At 46.3% G+C, this 24,543-nt stretch overlaps 4 protein-coding genes across 8 annotated transcripts; 2 read left to right on the top strand and 2 right to left on the bottom strand.

Moving 5' to 3' along the window:
- The first annotated feature begins 422 nt into the window (after nt 1-422).
- On the top strand, nt 423-4,783 carry LOC127776406 (65-kDa microtubule-associated protein 1-like). Its single transcript, XM_052302762.1, has 10 exons — nt 423-580; nt 1,686-1,771; nt 1,941-2,144; nt 2,253-2,510; nt 2,867-3,082; nt 3,189-3,344; nt 3,421-3,732; nt 3,822-3,909; nt 4,090-4,238; nt 4,331-4,783. The coding sequence occupies exons 2-10, from the start codon at nt 1,700-1,702 to the stop codon at nt 4,619-4,621; spliced, it is 1,746 nt and encodes a 581-aa protein (XP_052158722.1). The 5' UTR covers nt 423-580; nt 1,686-1,699; the 3' UTR covers nt 4,622-4,783.
- Nucleotides 4,784-5,086: 303 nt separating this feature from the next.
- On the bottom strand, nt 5,087-14,139 carry LOC127776405 (protein IQ-DOMAIN 33). Of its 5 annotated transcripts, XM_052302761.1 has the most exons (8): nt 11,784-12,205; nt 10,675-11,194; nt 10,471-10,559; nt 7,323-10,389; nt 6,654-7,007; nt 6,356-6,577; nt 5,665-6,201; nt 5,087-5,537 (listed from the first exon to the last, which is right to left on the bottom strand). In XM_052302761.1, the coding sequence occupies exons 4-8, from the start codon at nt 7,407-7,409 to the stop codon at nt 5,442-5,444; spliced, it is 1,296 nt and encodes a 431-aa protein (XP_052158721.1). In that variant the 5' UTR covers nt 7,410-10,389; nt 10,471-10,559; nt 10,675-11,194; nt 11,784-12,205; the 3' UTR covers nt 5,087-5,441. The 5 variants fall into 5 exon arrangements, 2 of the variants coding, with proteins under 2 accessions (XP_052158721.1, XP_052158720.1); XM_052302760.1 differs by lacking the exons at nt 10,471-10,559; nt 10,675-11,194; nt 11,784-12,205 and having other exon boundaries at nt 6,654-7,031; nt 7,323-10,460; XR_008018152.1 differs by lacking the exons at nt 5,087-5,537; nt 5,665-6,201; nt 6,356-6,577; nt 6,654-7,007 and adding an exon at nt 11,644-11,692 and having other exon boundaries at nt 7,096-10,389; nt 11,784-14,139.
- A 290-nt stretch (nt 14,140-14,429) lies between these two features.
- LOC127777821 (acidic leucine-rich nuclear phosphoprotein 32-related protein 1-like) lies at nt 14,430-16,457 on the bottom strand. Its single transcript, XM_052304441.1, has 2 exons — nt 16,344-16,457; nt 14,430-15,387 (listed from the first exon to the last, which is right to left on the bottom strand). Exons 1-2 carry the CDS (start codon nt 16,455-16,457, stop codon nt 14,749-14,751), a joined length of 753 nt encoding a protein of 250 aa, XP_052160401.1. The 3' UTR covers nt 14,430-14,748.
- A 4,634-nt stretch (nt 16,458-21,091) lies between these two features.
- Nucleotides 21,092-23,535, top strand: LOC127777891 (exopolygalacturonase-like). Its single transcript, XM_052304513.1, has 4 exons — nt 21,092-21,235; nt 21,381-21,716; nt 22,154-22,681; nt 23,021-23,535. Exons 1-4 carry the CDS (start codon nt 21,092-21,094, stop codon nt 23,255-23,257), a joined length of 1,245 nt encoding a protein of 414 aa, XP_052160473.1. The 3' UTR covers nt 23,258-23,535.
- The last annotated feature ends 1,008 nt before the right edge of the window (nt 23,536-24,543 follow it).

Genomic DNA, 24,543 nt, shown 5'->3' on the forward strand with positions numbered 1-24,543 from the left:
AACTTAGTTCCAAGAAAAATGGAAGCCTAGCAAGCGGCCACTGTTTCCTCAGTTGTCACCAGACGTCTGACTCTTATGAGTTCTGACACAGCGAGACCGGGACGCATAGCCCTCTCTCACTGAAAGTGGGCCCGGATAGGGACAGCTCTCCAGAACCCAAGTGCACTGCACCCCCTGCAAAGACCCTAGTACTAGTACTACTCTACTACCGAGTACCGACAAACATACTACGCTCCGTAGGAATGCCACCGGAAGTACTCCTACGCCCTAACTATACCGTATCTTGTCAGAGAAAAAAACGGACGGCCCAGATGCACTGCACGCGCCACACCGGTCCCAAACCTTCCCAACGCGCGCGGCGCATCGGACGGCCAGGATTCGCCGCGGATGGACCACCGTCCGATCTTACTGCCCACCCTGTCGCTGTGTGCCCCTCTCTCTCTCTCTCTCCCGTGTCTCTCGCCGCGGCGTCCTCCGGCCACCACCCCGCGCCGCGCCGCCGTCTACGGATCCCCGCTCCTCGCTCGAGCGAGCACGAAAGCCCTAGCGCGCCGCCCCCTGCACCGGGTGGGTTCCCCAGGTGAGCACTCCATTCGCGCCGCGGCGCCCTCTCTCTCTCTCGTTTTGTTCCCACGGATTTCTGCGGGGGATCTCGTTCTTGGGTGGAAATGGGAGGAGGGGGTTGGGGTTCTAGTTCGTTTCGAGGTGGTTGTTGACTTGTTGTGGCGGATTGGGTGGGTTTTGGGAGGGTTTTGTGTAGGATTGGGGGGGGGGGGGTGAGGTGAGGTTAGGTTGGTGGCGATTCTTGATTTGTTCTTGCGCGGCGGCGCTCGGGCTGGGTTGCGTCTGTCCTCTCCCAGGTTTTTTTTTTCTCTTTTTCGCTCGTGTAGTTGGATTCTTTGGTGGGTTCTTAGCGGAAGTTTACTGTTTTTTGACGGAGCGGTCCGCAGGAATGGGGGCCAATGTTTTGATTTTGGGGTATCTCTGCACGCCCTAAAAACAAAAGAGATTTGAAGGGAGAGACTTCCCTCCAAACATTTTTTTAAGAAGAAATTGTGAGCGTTGTTGGGGATTGAACACATCTTTGTAGCGAGATGTCGGCTTTTATGTTGAAAGTCTGAATGGTACATTTTTTTGTATGAGCATACATGGTTTACTGTGGGGAAGTATAAGTGTGTTTCTAGTGCTCTAAGGCTGTATATGTTTCTTTTTTATTTCACCATTCTGATTTAGGTGGTATGGTGGATGGATTTTTTTCTACCCTTATAGGGTCTTAAATGACTATTCCGTAGAAGAAAGTTAAGTTTTTTTTTCCATAAACTTTTGTTTGTCTCTTTATTTAGGTTTTGGGGGGGGGGGGGGGGGGGGGCTCTACTAGGGAGTTTAGTTCATATAACTGTTCGTGCACTAGTTCCTCATTTATGAAGGAACTGCTGAATTTCATCCTTTCAGGTGTGGGCACCTATATGTGCGTTATATTTTACTTTATCGCAATTTATTTATCAACCAGCATTGACTTTGATTCAGAGATCATGTCGGCTTTGCAGGTTTACTTGTTTTTATTTTTAAAAATAATCCAAGGGTTTTCAGAATATAAATAATTGAATACGGTCAAATGTGCAGCTAACTAATTATCATGAAATGCCATCAATATGTTTAAAGACTTACATAGTTACGTTTAGCAGGTTGTTGAGCTAGAATGGGAGTGGCAGGGCACAATGATCCTTTGATAGGTGAAACGACATGTGGATCTTTGCTGCAGCAACTTCAGGTGCCTTTGTCTCTTCCAATGTTCTTTTGTATGTGTGCTTTATAATGACTGGAACTAAGGATAGCAGTAAGCCATTTTAGTTCCCTATCTACACCATAGCATCTGTGCAACGAAAAGTTATATGAGTAGTGCATAGGATTGGACAAGTGACTGACTAGTGTTATTTCAGTTGATATGGGATGAGGTTGGTGAAAGTGATGAAGACCGTGACAAGATGTTACTTCAGCTAGAACAAGAATGCTTGGATGTTTACAGGAGAAAGGTTGATCAGGCATCTAATTCCAGGGCACGCCTCCTTCAACAGCTTGCTAACGCCAAGTCTGAGCTTTCTAGACTCCTTTGTGCACTAGGCGAGCTTTCTATTTCTAGCATTGTAAGTATCTTGATAAATATTTTCATGAATATAATTCCTTATTTTCCCCAAAAGTACACACACACCTACAATATGCTGCATCTGGCTCATTACTGCTGACTTTTGCAGCCTGACAAGACAACCGGTACTATCAAGGAGCAACTAGAAGCAATATCACCTTTCTTGGAGAAACTCTGCAGGGAAAAAGATAAGAGGGTTAGAGAGTTTGCTGATGTACAACTTCAAATTCAAACTATACGTGGTGAAATCGCTGGGAGTCTGCAAGTTGGTGACCACATGGAAACACCCCGTGTTAATGAGGATGATCTTTCAACAAAGAAATTAAATGAATTTCTTTCTGAATTGCAAGCTCTACAAAAGGAAAAGGTTGGCACTTTGTTTTTCATTTTCACAATCTGCCAACTGCCTTTTTCTGGACCTGCTTATGGAATAATCTTCCAAATTTCATAGCCCAACCATGCTAAAGAGATTCTTTGTTTTGCATAATAAATAATAATTTCACATAATATCTGCTGGTCAAATTCTCTTGATAAGCATTGTATAACATCAAACATCCCTATGATGGATGATCTCTAAATTTTGACGTACCATATTAGTATCACAGAAGCAGGCATACGGCCACTGATATAGCTGATGATAATCTTTGCATTATACACACATTTTCGACTATTTAAAATTTATTGACTTGAAATCGTATTTCTTTCCATTTTCTTGCATTGCAGAGCAATAGACTGCACAAGATTCTTGACTTCGTGAGTTCAGTGCATGATCTCTGTTCTGTCCTTGGGATGGATTTCCTGAGCACTGTTACTGAAGTTCATCCTAGTCTCAATGACTCGGTTGGTGCCGAGTCCAAGAGCATTAGTGACGCAACATTATCCAAGCTGTCTAAGATGGTAATTCAACTTAAAGAAGAGAAATCAAAGAGACTTGAAAGGGTAATTCTACAACGAGCCTCTTGTTCTTACTCATCCAACCCTTTTTGTATCTCTGTAACATAGTACATCCTGGATATTATTTATGATTAAATGCTATGTTTCTCAGATTCAAGCTCTAGCTTCCCAGCTAACTGATCTTTGGAACCTAATGGACACCTCTGCTGATGAGCGACAACTTTTTGACCATGTCACATGCAACATTTCCTCAACATTGGATGAAGTAACAGCACCAGGAGCTCTTGATATTGATTTGATCGAACAGGTTAGGAGATTTTCTTCTCAAAGTGCTCCTAGGAGAATAGCATAATATTTTGTCTGACATGTTTTGCGCTCCAAAGGCTGAACTTGAAGTTGAAAGGCTGGATCAGCTCAAAGCTAGTAGGATGAAGGATATTGCGTTCAAAAGGCAGACTGAACTTGAAGATATATATGCCCAGGCTCACATTACGATAGATACCAGTGCTGCAAGAGATAGAATACTGACTGTTATTGATTCTAGTATCTTCGAGCCTTCGGAACTACTGGCTGATATGGAGAACCAGATACTTAAAGCAAAAGAAGAGGCACTAAGCAGAAAGGACATTCTGGAGAAGGTTGAAAGGTGGATGTCAGCATGCGAAGAAGAGAGCTGGCTTGAAGACTATAGCCAGGTAATAAAAAGTATACAGTATGTAACTTCTTCATTGTTTGATCTCATTAACAGTCATACATCTTTACATTGATATTCTGATAATGGCAGGACGACAACAGATACAGTGCAACCAGAGGTGCACATCTGAACCTCAAGCGGGCAGAAAAGGCTCGTCTTTTGGTCAGTAAAATTCCAGGTATGTCCTGAATGTTTACTTGGTTTTGTTTCCCTTGTGATTATACTACGTTACATATTCTAAAAGTAGCTTCCACTGCCTGCCTTAGACCTATGCTACATCTGGCATAATATGACATGGAAAATTGATTCTATTCCTAATCTGACTTTTTGGGTTCATCTGTGACTGTTACGAGTGTAGTCATTGTTGATACACTGATGGCAAAGACCCGGGCATGGGAACAAGAGCATGGTATGCCGTTCAGCTATGACGGTGTTCATCTTCTCGCAATGCTGGATGAGTACAAAGTACTAAGGCAGCAGAAGGAAGAAGAGAAGCGACGAATGAGGGTACCCTTCTGTCCAATCCCCATTAATCTTTCGCATGTCTGGCTCTAAAACCATATCTCATTCCATTTGCTTTCGTCCAAAACTCATTTCAGGACCAGAAGAAGATAAACGACCAGCTAGCTGCAGAGCAGGAGAAGCTCTTCGGCTCGAAACCGAGCCCAGCCCGGCCCCAATCCTCAAGGAAGGCGCCTGGCCCGCGGGCCAACGGTGGCGCAGTCAACGGCACACCGAACCGGAGGCTCTCGGCCCACCAGAACGGCGGCGGCAGGTCGGTGAGCCGGGACGGGCGGAGGGACAGTGGCCGGCCGGCTGCTCCGGTAAACTACGTCGCCATCTGCAAGGAAGAGTCCAGCAACAACAACCCGGCGGCGTCCTCCCCCTGACGATCATCCTCGCCATGATTGACCGTACATTTCTTGGTGCCAGTGGTAGAGAGATACTCCATATCTGTGCAGTAGCAAGAAAAAAAGAAAAACTATAGCAAGATACTAGTAGGACAAGTGATTCGAATGATAGTAGCAGTATTTTGGCTGTATTTGAATCGATTTGTTGCTGTCCATTTGCTGGTAGTGGATCGAATGGATCGAGTGGGTGCAGCCGTGCAGGTGCATCCGCCATGGAAGCTGAGCTCATGCCGTCGTGTCCCGTTGGAGTTTCTTTCGCCTGTCACTGTCGGTTGTTGGGCTTGAGCTTGGCGGGACGGCGAAAAACGCAATCCGTCAGTTACAGTGGTTATCGCTTGAATTTCGTCGAATCCTATCAAAGTTTACCGAGCTGTTATCGGCAGTTTTGCGGTTACTGGGCTATCAGCTGTTAGGCTATGAATTTAAATTTGAAAATTTCATGCCAGTAATCCAAAATTTCAAGTTTTGGATGATGTATATCAATTCCGTACATTATTTAAGCACTAATAACAACTTGGAGTAGATTACAACGCGACATACATACAACAGCAGCGAAACATTCGTCAGTCTTTCAGACTTCCGCACTCAATCACCAATCACTTCATCGGTTTAGGAGGTGGTTTCTCGTTTTGGATGGATAATCAACTAAAACAAAGCAATCAAAAGAAGAAAAAAAAGGGGCCAAATTTCATAGCAATTTGATTACACAACACAGCACAGCAATTCGGTGGAGGCTCCACGCAAATTGAAGAAGCATATGTACATCATCGATCTGCTCCTTCCCCGGTCAGCTGTTGTCTCAGTAATCCGTCGGTGGTTGGTTGCCGTCGTAGGCCTCCGCCGCGGCTTCTTCCCTCTCCTGCTCCTGATCTCGCCGGTGCACCTTCTTGCTCACCTTGATCCAGATTGCAAAATGTTATAGCATCGGTGAGTGGAGGAGAGATTTTTGCAAAGATTTTGATTCTTGGTTGTAAAATGTTTCATCAGTGGAGGGATTTGCAAGGATTGATTGATTGATTTACCTTGTGTGATCTTGCGTGGAGGCGGTGGTCGGAGGAAGCCACCTTCCGGCGAGGCAGGCTCCGGCCGCCGCCCCTGAGGCGGCTCTTGCTGCCGGGCTTGTAGCAGCTGAGGCTGCCGCTGGAGCCGTCGAAGCTGACGACGGACACGTCGTTGGACCCGCAGCTCTCCTCCTCGCCGGCGCCGGCGCCGAGGTCGTGCCGCCGCCGCACCACGATCACCCGCCGCCCTCCGGCCGCCGCCGCCGTCGAGCCAGCGTCCGCCGCGTTCTTGCTCATGCAGTCGTCAGCCGACGCCTCCGACGACGCCTGCCGCGTCGCCATCCACCGCTCCAGCCAGCTCCACCCCACGTTGAACTCCGCCTGGTCCGACCGCGCCGCCCGCTTCTTCGTCGTCCCGCCGCCGCCGCCGCCGCAGCTCCGCAGCTGCTGCGAGAACGCGTAGGCCAGCGCGCGCTCCCGCCGCGTCGTCGCCTCGATCCTGCTCTGCATCCGCATCCTCGACACGTTCGAGCTCACCGTGCTGTCGTCCCACTCCTCCTGCCACGCACGCATCACCATCAGTTCATCACATCCAAAATCTCGCGACACAACTCGCCGATCACATCACTGTTCCATCATCGGTTGCAGAGATTTGATCGAGATCGAAGTCTACATTGCATTGCGGACATGTTCTTGCATGGTCTGTATATACCTTCACTCTGAACGCCTGTGGCCGCGACCGCTGGCTGCTCCGGTGCTGCGCCGACGTCGCCGCGGCGGCGGCGCTGTCGTCGCTGAGGCGGAAGTTGCTCAGCGACTCGCCGACCTGGACCTCCACCGACGCCGCGATGGACGCCGTAGTAGGGCTCCTCGGCTCGTCGGTGGTGCAGCAGCCGTTTTCTGAGCATTTGAGCTTCTGCAACTGCCTCCTCGCCTGCAACACCAGTGGATCTGCATGATCGATCTTTTTTTTCTAACCTCCAATTTTTGAATTTGGATCAAGAACGCACCATGAATCCCCTGAACACGGATTGGATCATCGTCGCCGCTTCGACTTGGCTGTCGGTGGCCGGCTCGGCCGCCGTCGGAGGCGCGATGTCTTTGATGGGGATGCTCGTGCTCCCATGTTCTTCAGGGTGGCCGTCGGCGTCGGCGACGCCATCCACGCCATTCGCCCGTCGAGCAACCGTCAGCGCCGCCGCCTGCGGTTCCTGCGGCATTGCGCAGGTCTCGAAGCTCTTGACGGAGACCGTCCCATCATCGTCGTCGTCGTTCTCGTCCTCGGCGGCCGCGCTGATCTCGTCGCCGCAGAGGTAGAGCCGGAGAGAGCTCCATCTCCTCTTGTGATCAGCAGAGCCCCTCTCCTGCAAACCAAAAATCAGAACAATCTTCTCCACTCGATTAATCAAACTCGATTTTCTGTTCAGATTGTTTATGTCGCAGGCAGGCAAAAGCATCTGCAATTGTGAAGATCCATGAACCGAGGTGCCACGACAAAGTACAGAATCGAAAGTACATTGGCCTCATCGCCGGTTACTGATTGGTGTACCGAGAGATCTTCACTTTTTCTCGTACTGAACCTGAACCCGAACCCAACACCGACTGCACAGTTGCACTGCACCACCACAAACGTATGCCCTACACAAAAACAGTGGACGCAACACCAAAAGAGCACCTACATTGTGGCAACCACGGCCGCCACCGCCGGCCGACGAGCAGGGGCTCTTGGAGAAGACTCGCCGGACAATGCCGCCGGCGAGGCCCATCCCCACCGTCGCCGGAACAGAAGAAAAGCCTCTCTCAACTATCTAGGACTAGGAGGCTTCACATGTCAGTGTAGTAGAACGACGGCGATCTTGGCATCGCCATGAGCCGGCGGTGCTGAGCTAGCTGAGCTCTCACTCCACAGTGATGGCTGGCGCGCGCAGGCGAGGCTGCAATGGCTGGCTTCCCCTTATAGTAGCAAGGGAGAGGCCAACGACCGTGCAGTGGTGGTGGTGGCTAAAATCCACAAGACCACCAGAACCAGTTTGGCTTGGGTTAAAATAAAAAGAAAGGCGGTGTGCGAGATGCGCTTTGGTGCAAGTAGTAAGCTTTGTGTAAAGGCGCCGGTGGCGGGAGGCATCTCATTGGTGGATCCATGGAGGAAATGTGGAGTACACTGCACAACTGTGGTGGCACTAATGATTTAGAGTGAGAGTGAGAGTGTGAGAGTGAGGAAGAGGACCCATGTGTTAGGTTATTTTTTGGTCTGGCAGAGGAGGGGACTTTAGAGCTGGAGGCTGGAGGAGTTGGGCACTTGGGCATCTTGTTTTTTACACTGTTGGTGGAAGGAGTGTGGGGGAAAAAAATGGTGTGCTGCTAGGCTCACAGTCACACAGCTGGGATTGTTTTTGTTGCAACAAGGTATTGTGTTGAAGGTTTCCTAGTCTTATTGTAGTAATTTGTTTATATTTTTGGGGTAATGTAAGTTTCACCTTTTTACAAGGCAAGTCTAATGCATTTTTACTGTGTTACTACAGTGAGAAAAGTGAAAAAAAAAGAGAGAAAAAAAGGATAGCACTAAGGGCAATTTTGAAGGATGAGTAGAGGTTATCTTTTAGTGTCCTCTTGTCAACAAAAGAGAGCACTAAAGACAACGCATACAAGAAAGCCAAGCATTGCTCAATTGGCTAGTTTGTTGTGGAGGAAAAAGTTGGCATCCATGGATTGGATCGAACCTATGTGCCTCACTGGAAAATTTTTCCCTAGCTCCATGATCTTTGCCTTTGCCCAAGGGGTTAACCTTAGGTAGATGTATTCAGTGTGAATGTGTGTTTCCATACATTGGAGCCCTACACTTTGTGTGAAGTGAGTATGGTGTTGTGTCCTTGTGCGCATCGTGTTCATTCTTGGCTACCCTTAAAAAAAATTTTGTGTCATGGTCGACACATTTCGTTCATTACCTTATCTCTCATCCACCTCAACCATTCTCAAGATTATGACGATGGCTGAGGTGTTCTATTACGTTGGTGTGGTTGTCCACAAGTAGACATCCCATTAGTTGGTTGATTGGGTGCTAGGGCAGCCGTACTGTACATAGTACAGATTTTGGTTGTTAGACCAGACTGCAGTGTGTCGGCGAGAGATAGCAGTGGCTTACTGGCTTGTGTGAGCTTAGCATTTCGAGAGGGAAAAAAATGTCAGCAGGAAAGAATGTTGGAAGGGTCCGGAAATAAAGGTTCTAGACGTGCACCCTTTTTTTTTTTTTACTGAAGGGTCACATGGCTTGCTTCATCCCAGCCTAAAATGTTGGTTTTGCTTGCTCTTGGGTGTAAGCATCATATTCCTCCCCTCAACTTTCTAATTCCACGCCAATCCTTATCCTCACTTGTTAATCCTCCCTAACTATACTTTGTCAGATGCCACTTTTTCATCATTTCTATTCACAAGTAATAAATACTACTCTTTCGGGTGTGTTCAGCAGCCATTTTTTGGCTGCAGCTGTAGCTGTGGCTAGTGCTATTTGGCTGTGCGCCGCAGCTGCATACACGCAGTGCAGCAGCAGCAGCTGTTAGAAACTTGCAGCCGAACACACCCTTCATTTCAGAATATAGCTTAGTTCTAAAATTTTTAGAACGGACTAAGGATTATGATAAAAAGACTAAAATGCTCTTCACCAATGGTGGTCGTTTCGAGAGGGTGCTGGGGATGAGTGGAAAAGAAGTGTATTATAGGCCTTGCACCACTAAAAACACCCCATTGTATATTCTAGGATAAAATTTGAACATTAGAAATAGTTATATTTTGAGATTAGGAATTAGTTATTATCCCATATAAATAACACCCCATGGTATATTCTAGGACAAAATTTGAACGTTAGAAATAGTTATATTTTAGGATGGAAGAATTAGTTATTATCCCATATAAATAACAAACATCATATGAAAAAAAAAATCCTCACTAATTTCCCCTGGCCCCTCTCTCTCCACAACAAAGTTTGTGAGCACGTGCTTAACAGATTTTAGTGGCTCGCTAAAGACATTTTACCATCACCTGAGTGTGCATATCTTGCGAAAACGGTACACATAACAAATAAGCAAAGCACGTCAGGTTCGGTACCCAGCTAACGCTAGGTTTCCGCATCAAGGCCCACAAAGAAACCGTCCTGAGAGGCGACACAAGTACTGTGCCGGTCTCCATTTCCCAACGGCAATGGTGCAAGCCGTGTCGACTGGCCTTTCTGGCCTATCATGGTAGAAACCCCATGCCGACACGATTTGCACACAGTGACACAGGGAATCACCACGTACGGAAGCTCATGAAATCACTAGCTCAAGTAGGTATTATGTGAGAATAACATGCAAACACTTGCACGAGCCAATGAACCATCACCCCAAAAGAACAAATTATTAACAAGGCAAGCTTATTGACATAAAGATGTAACTATCAAATCATCCTGGCTGCTTTAGTTCAGTATCATCATAGAACAAACCAAGCAAGCAAAGCCTAATTAACCGCAGTATTTTATTCGTACTACAGTGAAGAATTTTTTTAATCTGTGCAAAAAGGGTCAGAGGTAAAATACTTTAGGAGCATTATTTTTTTACTCTGATGCAATGTCTGCCCGCACATGTTAAACAAAGCTTCAAGGTCTCAAATTCATAGCTACATGTACTTAAATGCGTGCAAATGCAATGCGACTGCTGATTGCTGTGGAAGTGTCGGTTCATCCACCAGCACAACAGCATGGCCTCAGATCAAGATCTGTTGAAGGTGGAAATTTCGACCTGTTCTAAATTTATGGGTTTAAGTAGGGGACCGAAAATAGAGGGGCAGAGCTCTTACCGGTTTGACTCCGCTTCATCCAATTCTGGCAGATGGATTCCTCGTGGCGCGCCTAAGATCAATCAATCCAGCACATATGGTAATACCGGCTGATCAAATGGAGAAAACCAAATGACAAAAACATGTTAGCGTGTAAAAGAGCATGGGAATGTAGGATTACAGGTAAAAGTTACAATTGTGGTAGCAGGAGAACCAAGGGTAAACCTAGGAGAAGTCTAACAGATGGAAGCATGCACTCCTGCACCAAGATGGCAAGATCTAAGATGAAGGTATGAAGCATCATTGACATAGGTAGGCCAGACGTGTGTCTCCACTGTTTCTTCAAGTACCAACATGCCAATCAACAGATAAAAGGAAATGGCAATCGGAGATCTTGGGGAAAATCCATTAATGCCAACTGCATCTGAATATGATTACATGAATACTTCCAAGGCTAGATCTTGCAAGACAGTATCATTGTCATTGTTAGTACGTACTACCAACAGATCCTCTTGTTATTGTGCTACATCATTTGGTCACAGGATTCACAGCCACGCAACGAGAGAGTGTCATATCAAATTATCAACATCATCCACTACTCCTTAGTCAAATATGTTGAGTATAAGCTCCTTATCAGCAATTCGGTAGTGGATTGTGATCAGGTCAAGCTCACAACAGATTTCCCTTAAAAGGTTATTTTGTTGACCATGAGCCAAATATCAACTCCTTGATGGTTTCATGGATCCTGACAAGAAACAAGTAATTCAGATAGGTACCCCTGAACTTACGAATATCATCATTAGCAATTAAGTGTGGAAATCATGAGATGAGCACGTGCTAAACCAAGAAATGAGTGTATAGTATGGACATCTACATCATGTCATATCAGTGTCTAAGGAGAAAAAAAAAACAGATGTCCTATTTGTGTCATAAAGCAAGTGAATGGAGAAAAACTGTGATCCTTAATATTTGGCACAAAAGGGAATTATGTACTAATTGTTGCAACAGCCAATAGTGTTTGGTTCCATGAGAATAAAAGAAACGATTGAAAGAACTGGCCAATATATCCCTGTTATCAAGACAAACATATGCCATGGAACATAGTAGTATATAAAGCTATCCTAAAAATACACCAAAAGGTCTTTGCAACGGGGTAACTAAAACTAGTTAACTTAGCCTCACATTTTTAAATACCTTTGGATCCTAAGACATCAAATTTCTTCGCAACTGTTATGCTAAATACCTGTAATTCAGGCTAGTATTTCAGATTGATAAGGCCAGAAAAAAGGGAAACATAAAAAACAGATCATCAAGCCAAGTACAGCAATACTTACCCGTGGAAGAAGCCAATAGTTGTGGACAGCTTGTCTGACAGTTCCATCTCCATGGTAGTTGAGGTCATCCTGTCCTAGCCTACCACATCTACAAAGTCTATGGTGTTGGACCAGCATTAACCAACGCTGTAAACTGGATTATACTGTTTTTTCTGAGGTGATTATTCCTGTTTCCTACCAATTGATGGGATGAATTTTGCACTGTGCAAGCTGGTGTCAGTTTTCAGTGGCAGATCATGCAGGACCTTTTCTTAGAGTAATACATGATAGTATTCATCCAGGCTCCCAGCAGTTCAGATTTCAGAAATGGCACATGAATATTAACTCAGAGCTCAGAATCACTAAGAAAAGCAAAACCATGAAAACTATATAGGCTGTCTTATTCTCTATCCATCTCATTGGAAACTAAGCAGAACCGTGAAAATTATATGGACTGTCCTAAGAAATATCCATCTCCATAGAAGTTACAAGTTCCGAAACTTCCTCATTACTATTGCATACATGCAGTTTGCTTCTGTTAGCATCAACCCAACTCATTCCAGGTTCCTTTTTCACCTTTCTCGATTCCATCAGCCTTCTAATCTCTAAAGCATCTTCCCATCGTCCTACTGTTCTGTACACATTTTCAAGAAGAATGTAGCTCAAATGATACTGCGGTTCCAATTCCATCATTTTCTTTGAAACCCTTTCTGCTACATCTGGGTTAGAATGTGTTGCAGAAGCACCAAGGATATCGGCCCACAAAGAAGAATCATTCCTAAAAGGTGACTTGTTTATCAAATCTTCAGCCTCTTCAAGAAGCTCTACTCTGCTGAAAAGGTCAACCATACAATTGTAGTGTTCAATTCCAGGGGCAATGCCATAGTCCTTGCACATAGAGTTAAAGTAGTTTCTTCCTTGCTCAACCATTCCAGTATGACTACAGGCAAAAAGAACACCAATAAAACTGATATAGTCAGGCCTGGGCCCTTCCCTGACCATCCGATTGAACAAATTGATAGCTCGTTCACCATGGCCATTCTGCGCGAAACCACCTATCATGGCATTCCAAGTAATTGTGTTACGGACAGTGCTTGCTTCAAAAACACTATATGCATAGTCCACTGCGCCACATTTTGCATATAGGTCCACAAGTGCAGATTCAACAACCACATCTCTCCACCCTGCCATCCTCAGAAACCGACAATGGATCTCTTTACCTGGCTTTACTGAAGATAGGCCAGCACATGCCCGCAGAACAGTCCCCAAGCTATACCAGTCACCGTCCTCCTTATCCATCTCCTTGAACAATGCAATGACCTTCTCGTACTCCCCATTCTGGCAATACCCTCCGAGCAGCGCGCACCGTGAAACTTCATTACTAACTTGCATCCTGTCAAACACCTTGCGAGCCTCCACCATCAACCCACACTTGGCGTACATGTCCAGCGTACTGCTTTCCACGATCACATTCCCACACAGACCACGGGTCACCACCTGAGCATGTGCCTGCCTCCCCTGACTCCCCCTCTTCGAGTTCCCCAGTGCTGTCATCATCGAACCAAAAGTGCAGCCATCTGGCCTAACCCCATTCATCATTAGCATAGATCGGAACCACCTCACGGCCTCCTCAAACCAATCATTCCGCACAAATGCGGATATCAACGACGTGTAGCATATCCCGTCCGGTGCACGCATTTCCTCGAACACCTTCCGCGCGTCACCGGGCGCGGCCACATGACCGTACATGTCGACCAGAGAGCTTAGCACGACGCTATCGTCGCCGAATCCCCGAACGAGGACGCTCCCGTGGAGGCACGCGCCGGCATTGCGGTCCCGGAGCACGGCGCAGGCCTTGACGGCGGCGGAGAGCGCGTGGGCGTTGGGCGAGACGTCGTCGTCGGCGCCGGCGAGCATGTCCCTGAGGGAGGCGAGCGCGCGGCGGGGCATCCCCGCGCGGAGGAACGCGGCGAGGATCGACGAGTGCGCGACGACGTCGCGGCGGGGCAGGTCGTCGAACGCCCTGAGCGCGTGCGGGAGGTGGCGCGGGAGGCGGACGTAGAAGGCGAGGAGGGCGTTGGCGAGGTACCGGTCCGCGAGGAGGCCCGCCCGGGCCGCGCGGCCGTGGAGGCAGCAGCCGAGGCGCGGTGGCGGGTGGCGGAGGAGCACGGCGGCGAGGGAGACCGGGGACGGGGAGGAGGAGGAGGAGGGCCCCGCTCCTGCCGCCGCCAGGCGCGCCGCGGCCGCGAGGTCCCCGGAGTCGAGGAGGCGGAGGACGGCGAGGTGCGCCGGCGCGGACGAGGGCATCGTGGCCCGAGGATGCCGCGGCGCGGGCGCGAGAGTGGCGCGCCGCGCGCGCCGTCGCCCCTTCTCCGAGTCCGAGCTTTGCGTCGCGTCGAATGCCCGTGTGCGCAAAGGGTTTCCTTTCCGTGAGGAGACCTTTTTGTGGCGGCCCATGGGCCATGTTTGCACTTAGCCCACGTCTTCCCTCTTTTTTGTAAGGCCCAAGCCCGTTGGATTTTCGGCCCACATCACCCGTTAAACAATGGTAATTTTTAGCAAAAGGCGAAGTTATTGTAAGCCACTTTAGCATGAAGAATTCAATTTCTAAGATTATCAAATGAAGCATCCCATGATAATCATCACATAGTATATAAGTAAGATTGTAACATTAGGTAAAACATCATAATGGTGTTTGAAATAGCGTCGTAGATAGTACTGCAAGAACGCTAATGATCCCTTTTACTAGTAAACACGAGTACACAGTTGACACTAAGACGCGTATATATCAACGTTACTATAGTTAACTTCATCGAATTACTTAAACTTAATGACTTTAGCAGATTAACTGCCTTATTAATTAACTTAGCTACTACTATAACGATAATATGCATATTGTGCGTGCAAAGCATTTCGACAAGTACTAAGATAACAAAGGACACGTACGTACGCGCGTGCACACCATATGATAAAAAACCCAAGCGATCTACTCCTCATGAACCTTGCTCTTCTCACACGCATCCTCCTCCTTGTCCTCCGGCGCTTCCTCCTCCTCGCCGGCCGCCGCCGCCGCCGCCTCCGCCGTCTCCTGATGCTCAGCAGCCACCGGCGCAGCGACGACGACATCCTCGTGAGCCTGATCATCGTCGTCGTCGTCGTTGACGGGGACGATCGCCGCCTTAGACGCCGCTTTCTCGGTCGTCTTCTTTGCCTGCACACGGCGTCGTCCTCCTCCTCCTTCTTCCTCGGGCTCCGCCTCCTTCGCGTCAGCAGCAGCAGGAGGGGTCTCGACGGCGAGCTTGGCTTCTACCTCATGCGCGATATCATGGCCGCCGCCGTCGCCGTCGCCGTCGCCGTCGCCGTCGCCGTCGCCGTCGCCGTCGCCGTCGCCGTCTGCGGTGTCGTCAACGACGACGGTGATGGCGGCGGCTTCCTGCTCCTTGGTGATCACGACGATCTCCTGTTCCTTGGAGTTGGGGCCGCCATTGTTGTGCAGCTCGTCCTCTGCAACTGCAAGAGGTGCTCCTTCTTCTTCCTCTCCTGCTACCTTGGTGTTGGGCGTGTCGTGGACGTCGCGGCCGTTGTTGTCGTCGTGCACGGCGGCTCCTGGAACCACTTGCTGAACCTACACATCGACAGGAAATTAGGGGATGGAATTTCACGTGATTTTGCTAGGGACATTTCAATCAGTGGCGGACACACCCGTTGGGCAGGGTGAGTCGGCCGGCCCAACTACGGTCTGTGTCGCCCCACACCCCTAAACCTCATTTTAGTCCTATTTCTAACATATTAGTCATCAGTATACTGTTGAATTAATAATCAGATAAATCAAGTATTTTAAGTAATACCATTGTGACCGTTTATGATCTTGGCCATATATAAAATTTAATTTTCTTTCTATTTCTTTAGCATATAATACAGTCAATAGTAAATAGTTAAATTGGTAAATATATAAAAAAAATCTATTTTACTCACTTGAACTATTTTGGCGAAGCACTTAAACCCCTAAATAATTTTTCATCTCGTTTCATACCCCCAAACTATTGAAAGTGGTTCCCTTTGTTGTCTAACAACATTTCTCATTTTTTTTCATCTCTCTACATACAAGTCATATACGTTTGTTCGACTACCAATATTCGTTGTTAACTTTCTCGATGTTCATTCTATACGCTATTGCGCCAATGTCGTGAACCAGCGACTATGGTTTGTGTGCGTTGTGCTATCACCTAATTAGGGCTAGCTCTGTCGCCCCATCTGTATTTTAAAGCTGCTTCTGCCACTTATTTCAATTCCGGCATTAACAGAGGCCGGTGTTGACGTGTTGTTCCCTTACAGAGTTCTGGCCGGATAACTGTTCTAATTTCTTCTCACTCGTTAACTGAGTAATATACCCCTTTTCCTTTTTTCCCGAAAAGATTTTTTTTCATGTTCCAAATAATGACCTAATTTAAAGACAAAACAGGTATGATACATCTAGCTTTTTTGACTGACATATATATGTTCGTGATTGGCACGCATGTAATATCATGTATGCTGATTGCTGACAGTAAAAAGGAAAATTTAGGGAAGAGATATTCAAACCTCAGCGGTTGCCATTGTGCAGCTGCAAAATTTAGTGCTAATGCGTGTGAGGAACAAGAGCAGTAGGTCGAAGTAGGCTAGCTGGCTAAGATTGCTCTGATACGCAAAGTGCATTTGCCACGGTTCCCTTTTATAGCTGGTGAGAGGGCGATGAGGAAGTACTAAATTAGGCTCCCAAATGATGGATCAATCAATAATCGATCAAAGAGCTGATCTAGTTAGCTAGAGAGATCAGCTCATGACTTGTTGGATCGATCGAGTTTGGGAGGAGGAGATCAGAGGAGTTGGGATGATGAACGCCTGCTGCCTCTGTCTCACTGATGGCACTGAGGTCAAGTCCCGCATGCCGGGAGGTGTGTCCTGCCAGGAGGCGACATGGCGATCCAACTCGGGATCAGATTCAGATCATATATTCAGATCGGAGCCGCCATTCAGACGCCACGTACTACATACCTGCCTACTCACCCATCTCGGCGAGGCCACAGCTGCATGCCGGCGTCGATCCGATGCGCATGATGCACCGGCGCGCCATTTTGAGGCCGGCCTCGTGCTACGCGGTGTCGGGAATGTACGAGGCAGCTAGCGCCTTTCGTTGGCTCTCCCAACCCAATGCACATGCCAGGACGTCGTCGTCGTCGATCGCCTACCTCTCCGCCCGCACACCGCCGCCGCTTTGGGCAATTGGCAGCCGCGCGAGGACACTGCCGTGCAGGGCTAAATATTTCGTTTTTGGCATTTGTATCGGGTGTGCCGATATACTGAAATTTTGAAAATTTTGGCCTGAAATTATTTGAATGTTAAACAAAATCTATCAAATTTGAATAAAAGATTATCAAATTAATAAATAAAGAATTAGACATTTCAGCCGAAATGATATTGTATTGGAGGTCCGATAGAACCAAAATTTCGGAAATCTCGCTCTGGAATTTCGAACCATACTGCCATGTCGCCCACGCCCTTGTACGGGCCAGGAACAGGTGGACCTCCAGCAGAAGAGAACAGAAATAAAGATTTTAGGTGCATTGGAAATTTCGGAAAACTTTGGCCCGGAGTTTTTGATATTTTTTTCTTAACAAGCTTTGGCAAGCTTGAATAAGTTGTGCTAAGTAGAAAAACACAAAACATAGCTTTTCGGTCAAAATAGTTTCCCCATTTTCTTTGTTAAATTTGGGTCACCTTGAATAAGTTTCGCCAAGTAGGAAAACACACAGACACACGAAGATTTTTTTTTTATCGAAATAGTTTCCCAATTTACCTCCAAATATTCAGTCGCTTATGGCTCAGATTGTATCAAGATTTATATATCACATGAACCTTACCTTTCTCTAGCCCCTCTCCTCCCCACAACACGTGTGAGGCGAGCCCCCTCTCCGCCTGTGGCCCCACTAACACTGGTGAGGCCTTCACAAATAAATCTTTTATCTTTTCATGATGTCTACTTGTGGTAAGAACTTCACCAAATCCATTAGATTTAGATCATGCCAAGTATTCTTTTGAAAAAAACTTCAGAGCTCTTTCGAATTATCGAATGAACCTTATGGCTCAGATTGTATCAAGATTTAATATATCACATGAACCTTACCTTTCTCTAGCCCCTCTCTTCGGTTTCTTCGGTTTACCAGAATCTCGGTTTCTCAAAACTGGCAGCCGAATTACCCTTTTAAAAAATAAAAACCAAGGAAAATCAAGAATGCTTGATGTCAGGCACCCGACGTGGGGGGAGCCGGATCGGGCGCTCCCCCCGTGCCCCTCCCTCCATGGGCCTATACAGGGCCCACTCACTTCTCTCTCCCCTTTTTTCACAAAAATATTTCATCTAGTGTATTTACAATGTTTCACTATTTATAAATCTAATATTGCAGTGAATTAAAATACTCTTTTGCAACAAAAAAACCTACATATTTAGAAACTCTCTATTAAGGGAATTTGGTTTATTTTTTGTTCCACCAAAAATGTTTCACCCACTGTACTCACAATGTTTCATTATGTATAGATCTAATGTTGCAGTGAACGAAACATTCTATTGCAACAAAAAACCCACATATTTTGGAAACCCCCTATTAAGGGAATTTGGTTTATTTTTTGTTCAATCGAAAAATGTTTCACCCAGTGTACTCACAATGTTTCACTATGTATAGATCTAATGTTGTAGTGAATTGAAACATTCTTTCGCTATTTACTAAAACATTGTTTTTATATAAGGTGAAACAACACCCGATTTAAACGAGTGAAACATTTTCAATCTACTTAGTGAAACAATTCCAATATACCTAGTGGAACATTGTGCAAACAATTTTAAAATAATACAATAATAAGCTAAAAAAAATTCGTCGGAATATATCCATGTGTGGTCTTGTTTTGAAAATTTAATTGCAACGAGTTTAATGGTACAATCAAATCATGATTTGGACAAATAATTTAAGAGAAAAATCAGTTTAAAATAGTTTTGCACGTAAATCGGACGCTGACGTCAATTTTTGAAGTTTTCGATCGGACGACCGATCCCAGTCACTCCCAAGGAAAATAAACCAAAAACAATTCGGTGCGGTTTATTCGGTTACCGGTATACACCGAAGTTGATTTTGATCCATTCATCAGTTCATATCGCACTAGGAGATTTAGCCAGGAAGCAACAACAGTGACGTTGTTCGTGAACGTATTCCTTCCCATGGCAATACCAATACATGGCTTAATTGCCATCGGACAACAAAAAGAAAAAGAAATCAACAGCAAAGACTAGAAACGCCAAATCAAAGATTACTCAAAGCATGTGCTTGCCGCTGAGATTGCTCGATCGCCAAGACTTCTGTCCCAAGCAGTGGTATCCATCTGATTAATTAGAGCCGCCGCGGTGATTCACTGGTGGAGACTGGAGACCAACGGGGATGATTCGTATCATACGAGTCGTCGTATGCAACGAGCGCGTTCGGCACTTCGTCGCTGATACGTGATCAGCCGCGCGCGCCTCCCGCGCGGGGTCAGTCACCCCCTCTAGTCTATATATATATATACATATATATATATATATATATATATATATATATATTAATGCATAAAAAATATATACACACATACACAAAGTTTGTATACGCACTAAAAAAATAAAAAAATAGAAAATACATCACATATAGAAAGTTTGTATGCGCGTACAGAAAGTTCTATACGTACGAATACAAACTTGGTATATATGTGAATACAAACTTTGTATTTATACATCTTAAAAAAAAGAGAAAAAAGCGAAAGAAGATAAACCGGGAAAAAACAAACCGACCAGAAAAAACCGGAGGAAAAAATCCAAACAGAGAAGAAAAAACCGGAGAAAAAACAAAACAAACAGAAACGAAAAAAAAAGGGAAAAAACAAAAAAACGAATAACTCGCTCGCGGCGCGTCGCCGCCCCCTCTCCACGCGCGACACGTGTCCAGTCGCACGGGGAGGGAGGCGTGCGACTGATCGCCCAATAGCAATCTCGCCATAGCCAGTGCGGCAGTGCGTCCAGCGGTGCAAGGGTTAGGAGCAACAGGGGTAAGACTGGAGTAACAAAGGACTGGATGGATAAGGTAAAGTTGGGCCTTATGAGTGTATGTTGGGCCATGGGTTCACAGGAGAAAACAAATGAGTACTTGTCTGCTCGGTTTTGGTGTGTATAGTTTTCGGCCTTCGGTTTTTGACCTTAAAAAAAAGAGAAAATCGAAGGCCGAAAAAACCGATAATTTGGTGCGGTTCGACCTTCGATTTTAGGTATTTTTTTTGCACCCCTATTCCCCGCAACACGTGTGAGGCGAGCTCCTCACAAAGCACTGCCACCTCCGCCTCCCCGATCGAGCGCTCCACCTGTGGCCCCACTAACACTGCTAAGGCCTTCACAAAATAAACCTTTTGTCTTTTTATAATGTCTACTTGTGGCAAGAACTTCACCAAATCCATTAGATTTAGATCATGCCAAATATTCTTTTGAAAAAACTTCAGAGCTCTTTCGAATTATCGAATTCGAAATGGATGAACAAGAAAAACATAGAAATAGATTGCCACATGCTATGGCTATGCATGTACTACATGATTTTAAAACAAAGAAATACAAGAAATAATGTTTGAATGATTCACCGGCCTGTGGAAACAGAGAGAAGAAATCTAGGGAATTGAACGTTGGACTTATAGCAAAGAAAAGTAAAATAAGAGGCATGAGCTCACGCTAGAATTCCTGTAGAATGAGGATACAGGAAAGCAATTATTAGGCCTGTTCCTTTATTCGAAAGGATGTCATACGGTTTTTGCAGAAGATTTTAGTCCTTCGAAAATCCTATGTTTTTCCTCTGTTCTAAAAAGCCCTCAAAATGTGGCAAATTAATGAAAAATCTTTGGCAGTTATGATCGCCATCAGACAGCATTGCTGTGTTTCTACCTGCCTGACAAAGTGACCACCATCATGGTGTGTTAACTAACTGCTAGCCCCTGCTAGAAGTTGGCAGTGTGTGAGACAATCTAGCCATGAAAGAAGGTTAAAAACCCATAAAAACTTGGGGATCATGGCAAGAGCAGTAGCCTAACAAACACTAGTATTCAATCACCCAGTTCCAAGAATGCGTTACAGGGAAGGCCATCATAATGCATGACAAGTTCCTCACCGGCCTTGCAAATATATATTACTAGCTGTTAGCTAGATTAGCCCTGTTAATTAGATGCTCATATAAATATGGTGAAACCTGCATGCAGAAACCTTTGCTTCTCAGTTTTGACACACAAACAGTATGACACCTCTGTTACAAATTACCATGTCTTCTCTGATCATCACTAGCTGGTGGTGGCTACAGGCTACTTGTACTGCTCGCCAATTAGTCTTCGATGTCAGAGACTTCGGCGCTGTCGCCGACGGACAGACAGATAATTCCAAGGTAATTAATCGCTGCAACTTGGTTGCTAATTTGCTCAAATTGTTCAAACCAAATCTGAATTGTCAACATTTTGAAAGATTTGCATTAATTTTGCAATGCTGTAGTGATCGCGCTTGCGTTTTTTTTTTTTTTTTTTTTTGTGTAGGCGTTCGAGAGGGCGTGGGCGAAGGCGTGCGCGGCGCCGGGGAGGGCGGCGGTCGTCGTGCCCGCCGGCGGCGGCGGCGGCGGTGGCGGCGGTGGCTACCTGCTCCACCCGGTGGTGTTCCGGGGACCCTGCAAGGGGTTCGTCGAGGTGCGGGTCGCCGGCGTCGTCCGCGCGCCGGCCGGCCTCGACGCGTTCCGGGGGTACCACGAGTGGATCAACTTCGCCGGCATCGACGGCCTGCTCGTCACCGGCGGCGGCACGTTCGACGGCCGCGGCGCGTCGTCGTGGCACCTCAATGACTGTCCCTGGAAACCGGACTGCGTGCCTCCTCCCTCAGTAAGTTTTGAAGTTACGCGGTGCCGGGTGTCGAAAATTCAATCTGAACAATGTAATAAGAACCTCGTGTTTCAAACAGGTTTTGACTGATCATATAAGTACACAATGAAATTATCATGTACGTGTAAATTTTTTTCTTTTCAAATTATATTAAAATGGATTATTTGCTTTATGCTTCAAAAAATATATTTTTTAAAAATAAAACTTTCTTCTATTGTATTACTTACAACACTTGTTTTATTATTTATGAAAAAAATTAATTTATCTTGATGGTGTAGATAATCCATAACAACGACCCGCTGAATAAATCAGACAAGACGCGCGCACTCACTCACACGCCACATATATGGTTTTATTTATTTTTCTTTCGAGTATTGTGAGCGTTTGGCTTAAAATATATTTTTTTTATGACTCAAATTTACTATGTGTGTGCTTAGTCCATCAAGCTGGGGAGCGTGAGGAACGCGACCATCACGGGTGTGACGTCACTGGACAGCAAGTTCTTCCACGTCACCATCGTCGGGAGCCACGACGTGGAGGTGAGCCACGTCAGCATCCGGGCCCCGCGCGACAGCCCCAACACGGACGGCGTCCACATCCAGGGCTCCACGGGCGTCCGGATCACCGACACGGCGGTCGCCACCGGCGACGACTGCGTCTCCGTCGGCCCCGGCAGCGCCGACGTGACGGTGTCCGGCGTGTCGTGCGGCCCCGGGCACGGCATCAGCGTGGGGAGCCTCGGCCGGAGCCCCGGCGAGGCCGACGTGCGGCGGCTGCGCGTGTCCAACTGCACCATCGCCGGCACGGCCAACGGCGTGCGGATCAAGACGTGGCGCGGCGGCCAGCGGAGCTCCGCCGCCGTCGTTTCCGGCCTCGTCTTCGAGGACATCGTCATGAGGAGAGTCCGCAACCCCATCATCATCGACCAGGAGTACTGCCCCTATCTCTCTTGCCACCATCAATCGGTCAGAGAACACACACAAAGATCTTTTTAAATACTCCCTCCGTTTCATGTCATAAACGTTTTGACTTTGGTTAAAGTCAAACTGTTTTAATTTTGACTTTGTTTGTAGAAAAAAATAGTAAAATTTTCAACCAAAAAAATTTAGTATGGAAATATATTTAATTATTGATTTAATGAAACTAATTTAATATTATAAATATTACTATACTTATCTATAAACTTAGTTAAACTTGAAATAATTTGACTTCGACTAAAGTCAAAATAACCTGAAATGGAGGGAGTAAATCTTAAGCTTTTGTCTATGGCTGGGCTCACCGGAGGAATTCATTGACATGCACAGGAGCGGCGGCCGTCGGTGGTGAGGATCAGCGACGTGAAGTTCAGGAACATCAGGGGGGTGTCGGCGACGCAGGTGGCGGTGAAGCTGTCGTGCAGCGCGGCGAGCCCGTGCCGCGGGGTGGAGCTCAGGGACATCGACCTCAGATACGTCAGGCGAGGGGTGGCCACCGTGTCGCGGTGCGCCAACGTCGCCGGAGGCGTCGCCGGCGGGACGCTTGTGCCGCCCCCTTGCATATGAAAATCTGTTTTCTGTTTTTTTTTTCTTTTTTCACTTTCTTGTTTTCTTTCTATATAGCGTACAGTCACAGAGAGTTGGCGTGGACGAAATTTTGGTTCTTGTAAACGACCGATGACGAGATTGATCCTTAATTATGGGGACATCTTGTTCTCCCCTGTAATGGAACATCTGAAGTATTCCATCCATCTCTAAAAATCGAACCTAAAACGTAACATAATGGGTTGGTTTTTTAAGGACGGAGGGATTTTGCTATTCCCCTCACCTTCTTTTTTTTCTTGACAAATCTGCATTGATGTTCTCAACAGTGTCATGGAAATATATCATATGTGCACATAAGCTTTGGGTGTACTCACTGTTCACACCAATAAATAAATATCACAAGAATTCTATAAATTCCTACATAATTTTTTAACATAGTGTACATATAATTCTATAAAATTATGTACTTTTAACATAACATGCACGTACATATAAAGTTTTCACTTCAGATACATTATACATATTGTATAAAGTAGGGGAAAAATGATTAGTACCCCATCTGTCAAAAAAAAAATCTATTCCTAGATCCCCGAGGCAAGTTTAGTATTAACGTGAAATTACCAAAGTACCATCCTTAACTGCATTCATCCATCAACACTACCATTCTCTGCACACGCATTAAAATTTAGTACTATACAACTACTCCAACTCCAGTACTTTGGAGGTGGAAAGGCCAAAAATTGAGTTGCATTTGCCCAAGAAAAGATTATATTTGCCGTTAGAAAGGGAACAACCTACAAGAACTACACCAAGAACGAAGAACAGAGAAGAACCAAGAATAGAGGGGAAAAAATGAAATCAAGTTCTTGAATCAGATCTGCCACATATAGGCCTGCAAACTTTTGCCTTCACCTCCTGCATCACAACAATATGCCCCTACCGTCGCCACCGCATCCATCCGCCACCGCATCTATCTCCCGTTGTTGCCGCTGCATCGATCTGCCACCGTCGTCACCGCGGCATCGATCTGCCACCGTCGTCACCGCGGCATTGATCTGCCACCGCCTTCACCGCCACCATCATCGCCGCATCCATCTCCTGTCGTCGCCGCCATCCCTGCAGAGAGGAGTGGAAAGAGGGGCAAATTTGAAGGGAGAGATTGAGTTGAACAACTGAGGAGGCAGAGGGAGAGAGAAGCCAAATGAGAGGGAGGGGAAAAGATTGCCGTGTGAACCGGAGAAAAGAAAAGTTGAGGCCCTCTGACTCCTTCTCGAGCACCCATGCGGTATTGAATGTATATCTTTTTT

The sequence above is a fragment of the Oryza glaberrima genome, chromosome 6 (assembly GCF_000147395.1).
Source record: "Oryza glaberrima chromosome 6, OglaRS2, whole genome shotgun sequence".
NCBI lineage: Eukaryota > Viridiplantae > Streptophyta > Magnoliopsida > Poales > Poaceae > Oryza > Oryza glaberrima.

Excerpts from the sequence above, each read along its gene's own strand:
- LOC127776406 (XM_052302762.1), top strand. The coding sequence starts at position 1,700 with ATGGGAGTGGCAGGGCACAATGATCCTTTGATAGGTGAAACGACATGT. Across the intron at positions 3,083-3,188 it reads AATCAAAGAGACTTGAAAGG|ATTCAAGCTCTAGCTTCCCA; the intron begins GTAATTCTACAA and ends TATGTTTCTCAG. Across the intron at positions 3,345-3,420 it reads ATATTGATTTGATCGAACAG|GCTGAACTTGAAGTTGAAAG; the intron begins GTTAGGAGATTT and ends TGCGCTCCAAAG.
- LOC127776405 (XM_052302760.1), bottom strand. The coding sequence starts at position 7,409 with ATGGGCCTCGCCGGCGGCATTGTCCGGCGAGTCTTCTCCAAGAGCCCC. Across the intron at positions 7,032-7,322 it reads GCGGCCGTGGTTGCCACAAT|ATTGTTCTGATTTTTGGTTT; the intron begins GTAGGTGCTCTT and ends CGAGTGGAGAAG. Across the intron at positions 6,202-6,355 it reads CACAGGCGTTCAGAGTGAAG|GAGGAGTGGGACGACAGCAC; the intron begins GTATATACAGAC and ends CGTGCGTGGCAG.
- LOC127777821 (XM_052304441.1), bottom strand. The coding sequence starts at position 16,457 with ATGCACTTTGCGTATCAGAGCAATCTTAGCCAGCTAGCCTACTTCGAC. Across the intron at positions 15,388-16,343 it reads GCACAATGGCAACCGCTGAG|GTTCAGCAAGTGGTTCCAGG; the intron begins GTTTGAATATCT and ends GTCGATGTGTAG.
- LOC127777891 (XM_052304513.1), top strand. The coding sequence starts at position 21,092 with ATGACACCTCTGTTACAAATTACCATGTCTTCTCTGATCATCACTAGC. Across the intron at positions 21,717-22,153 it reads ACTGCGTGCCTCCTCCCTCA|TCCATCAAGCTGGGGAGCGT; the intron begins GTAAGTTTTGAA and ends GTGTGTGCTTAG. Across the intron at positions 22,682-23,020 it reads TCTCTTGCCACCATCAATCG|GAGCGGCGGCCGTCGGTGGT; the intron begins GTCAGAGAACAC and ends TGACATGCACAG.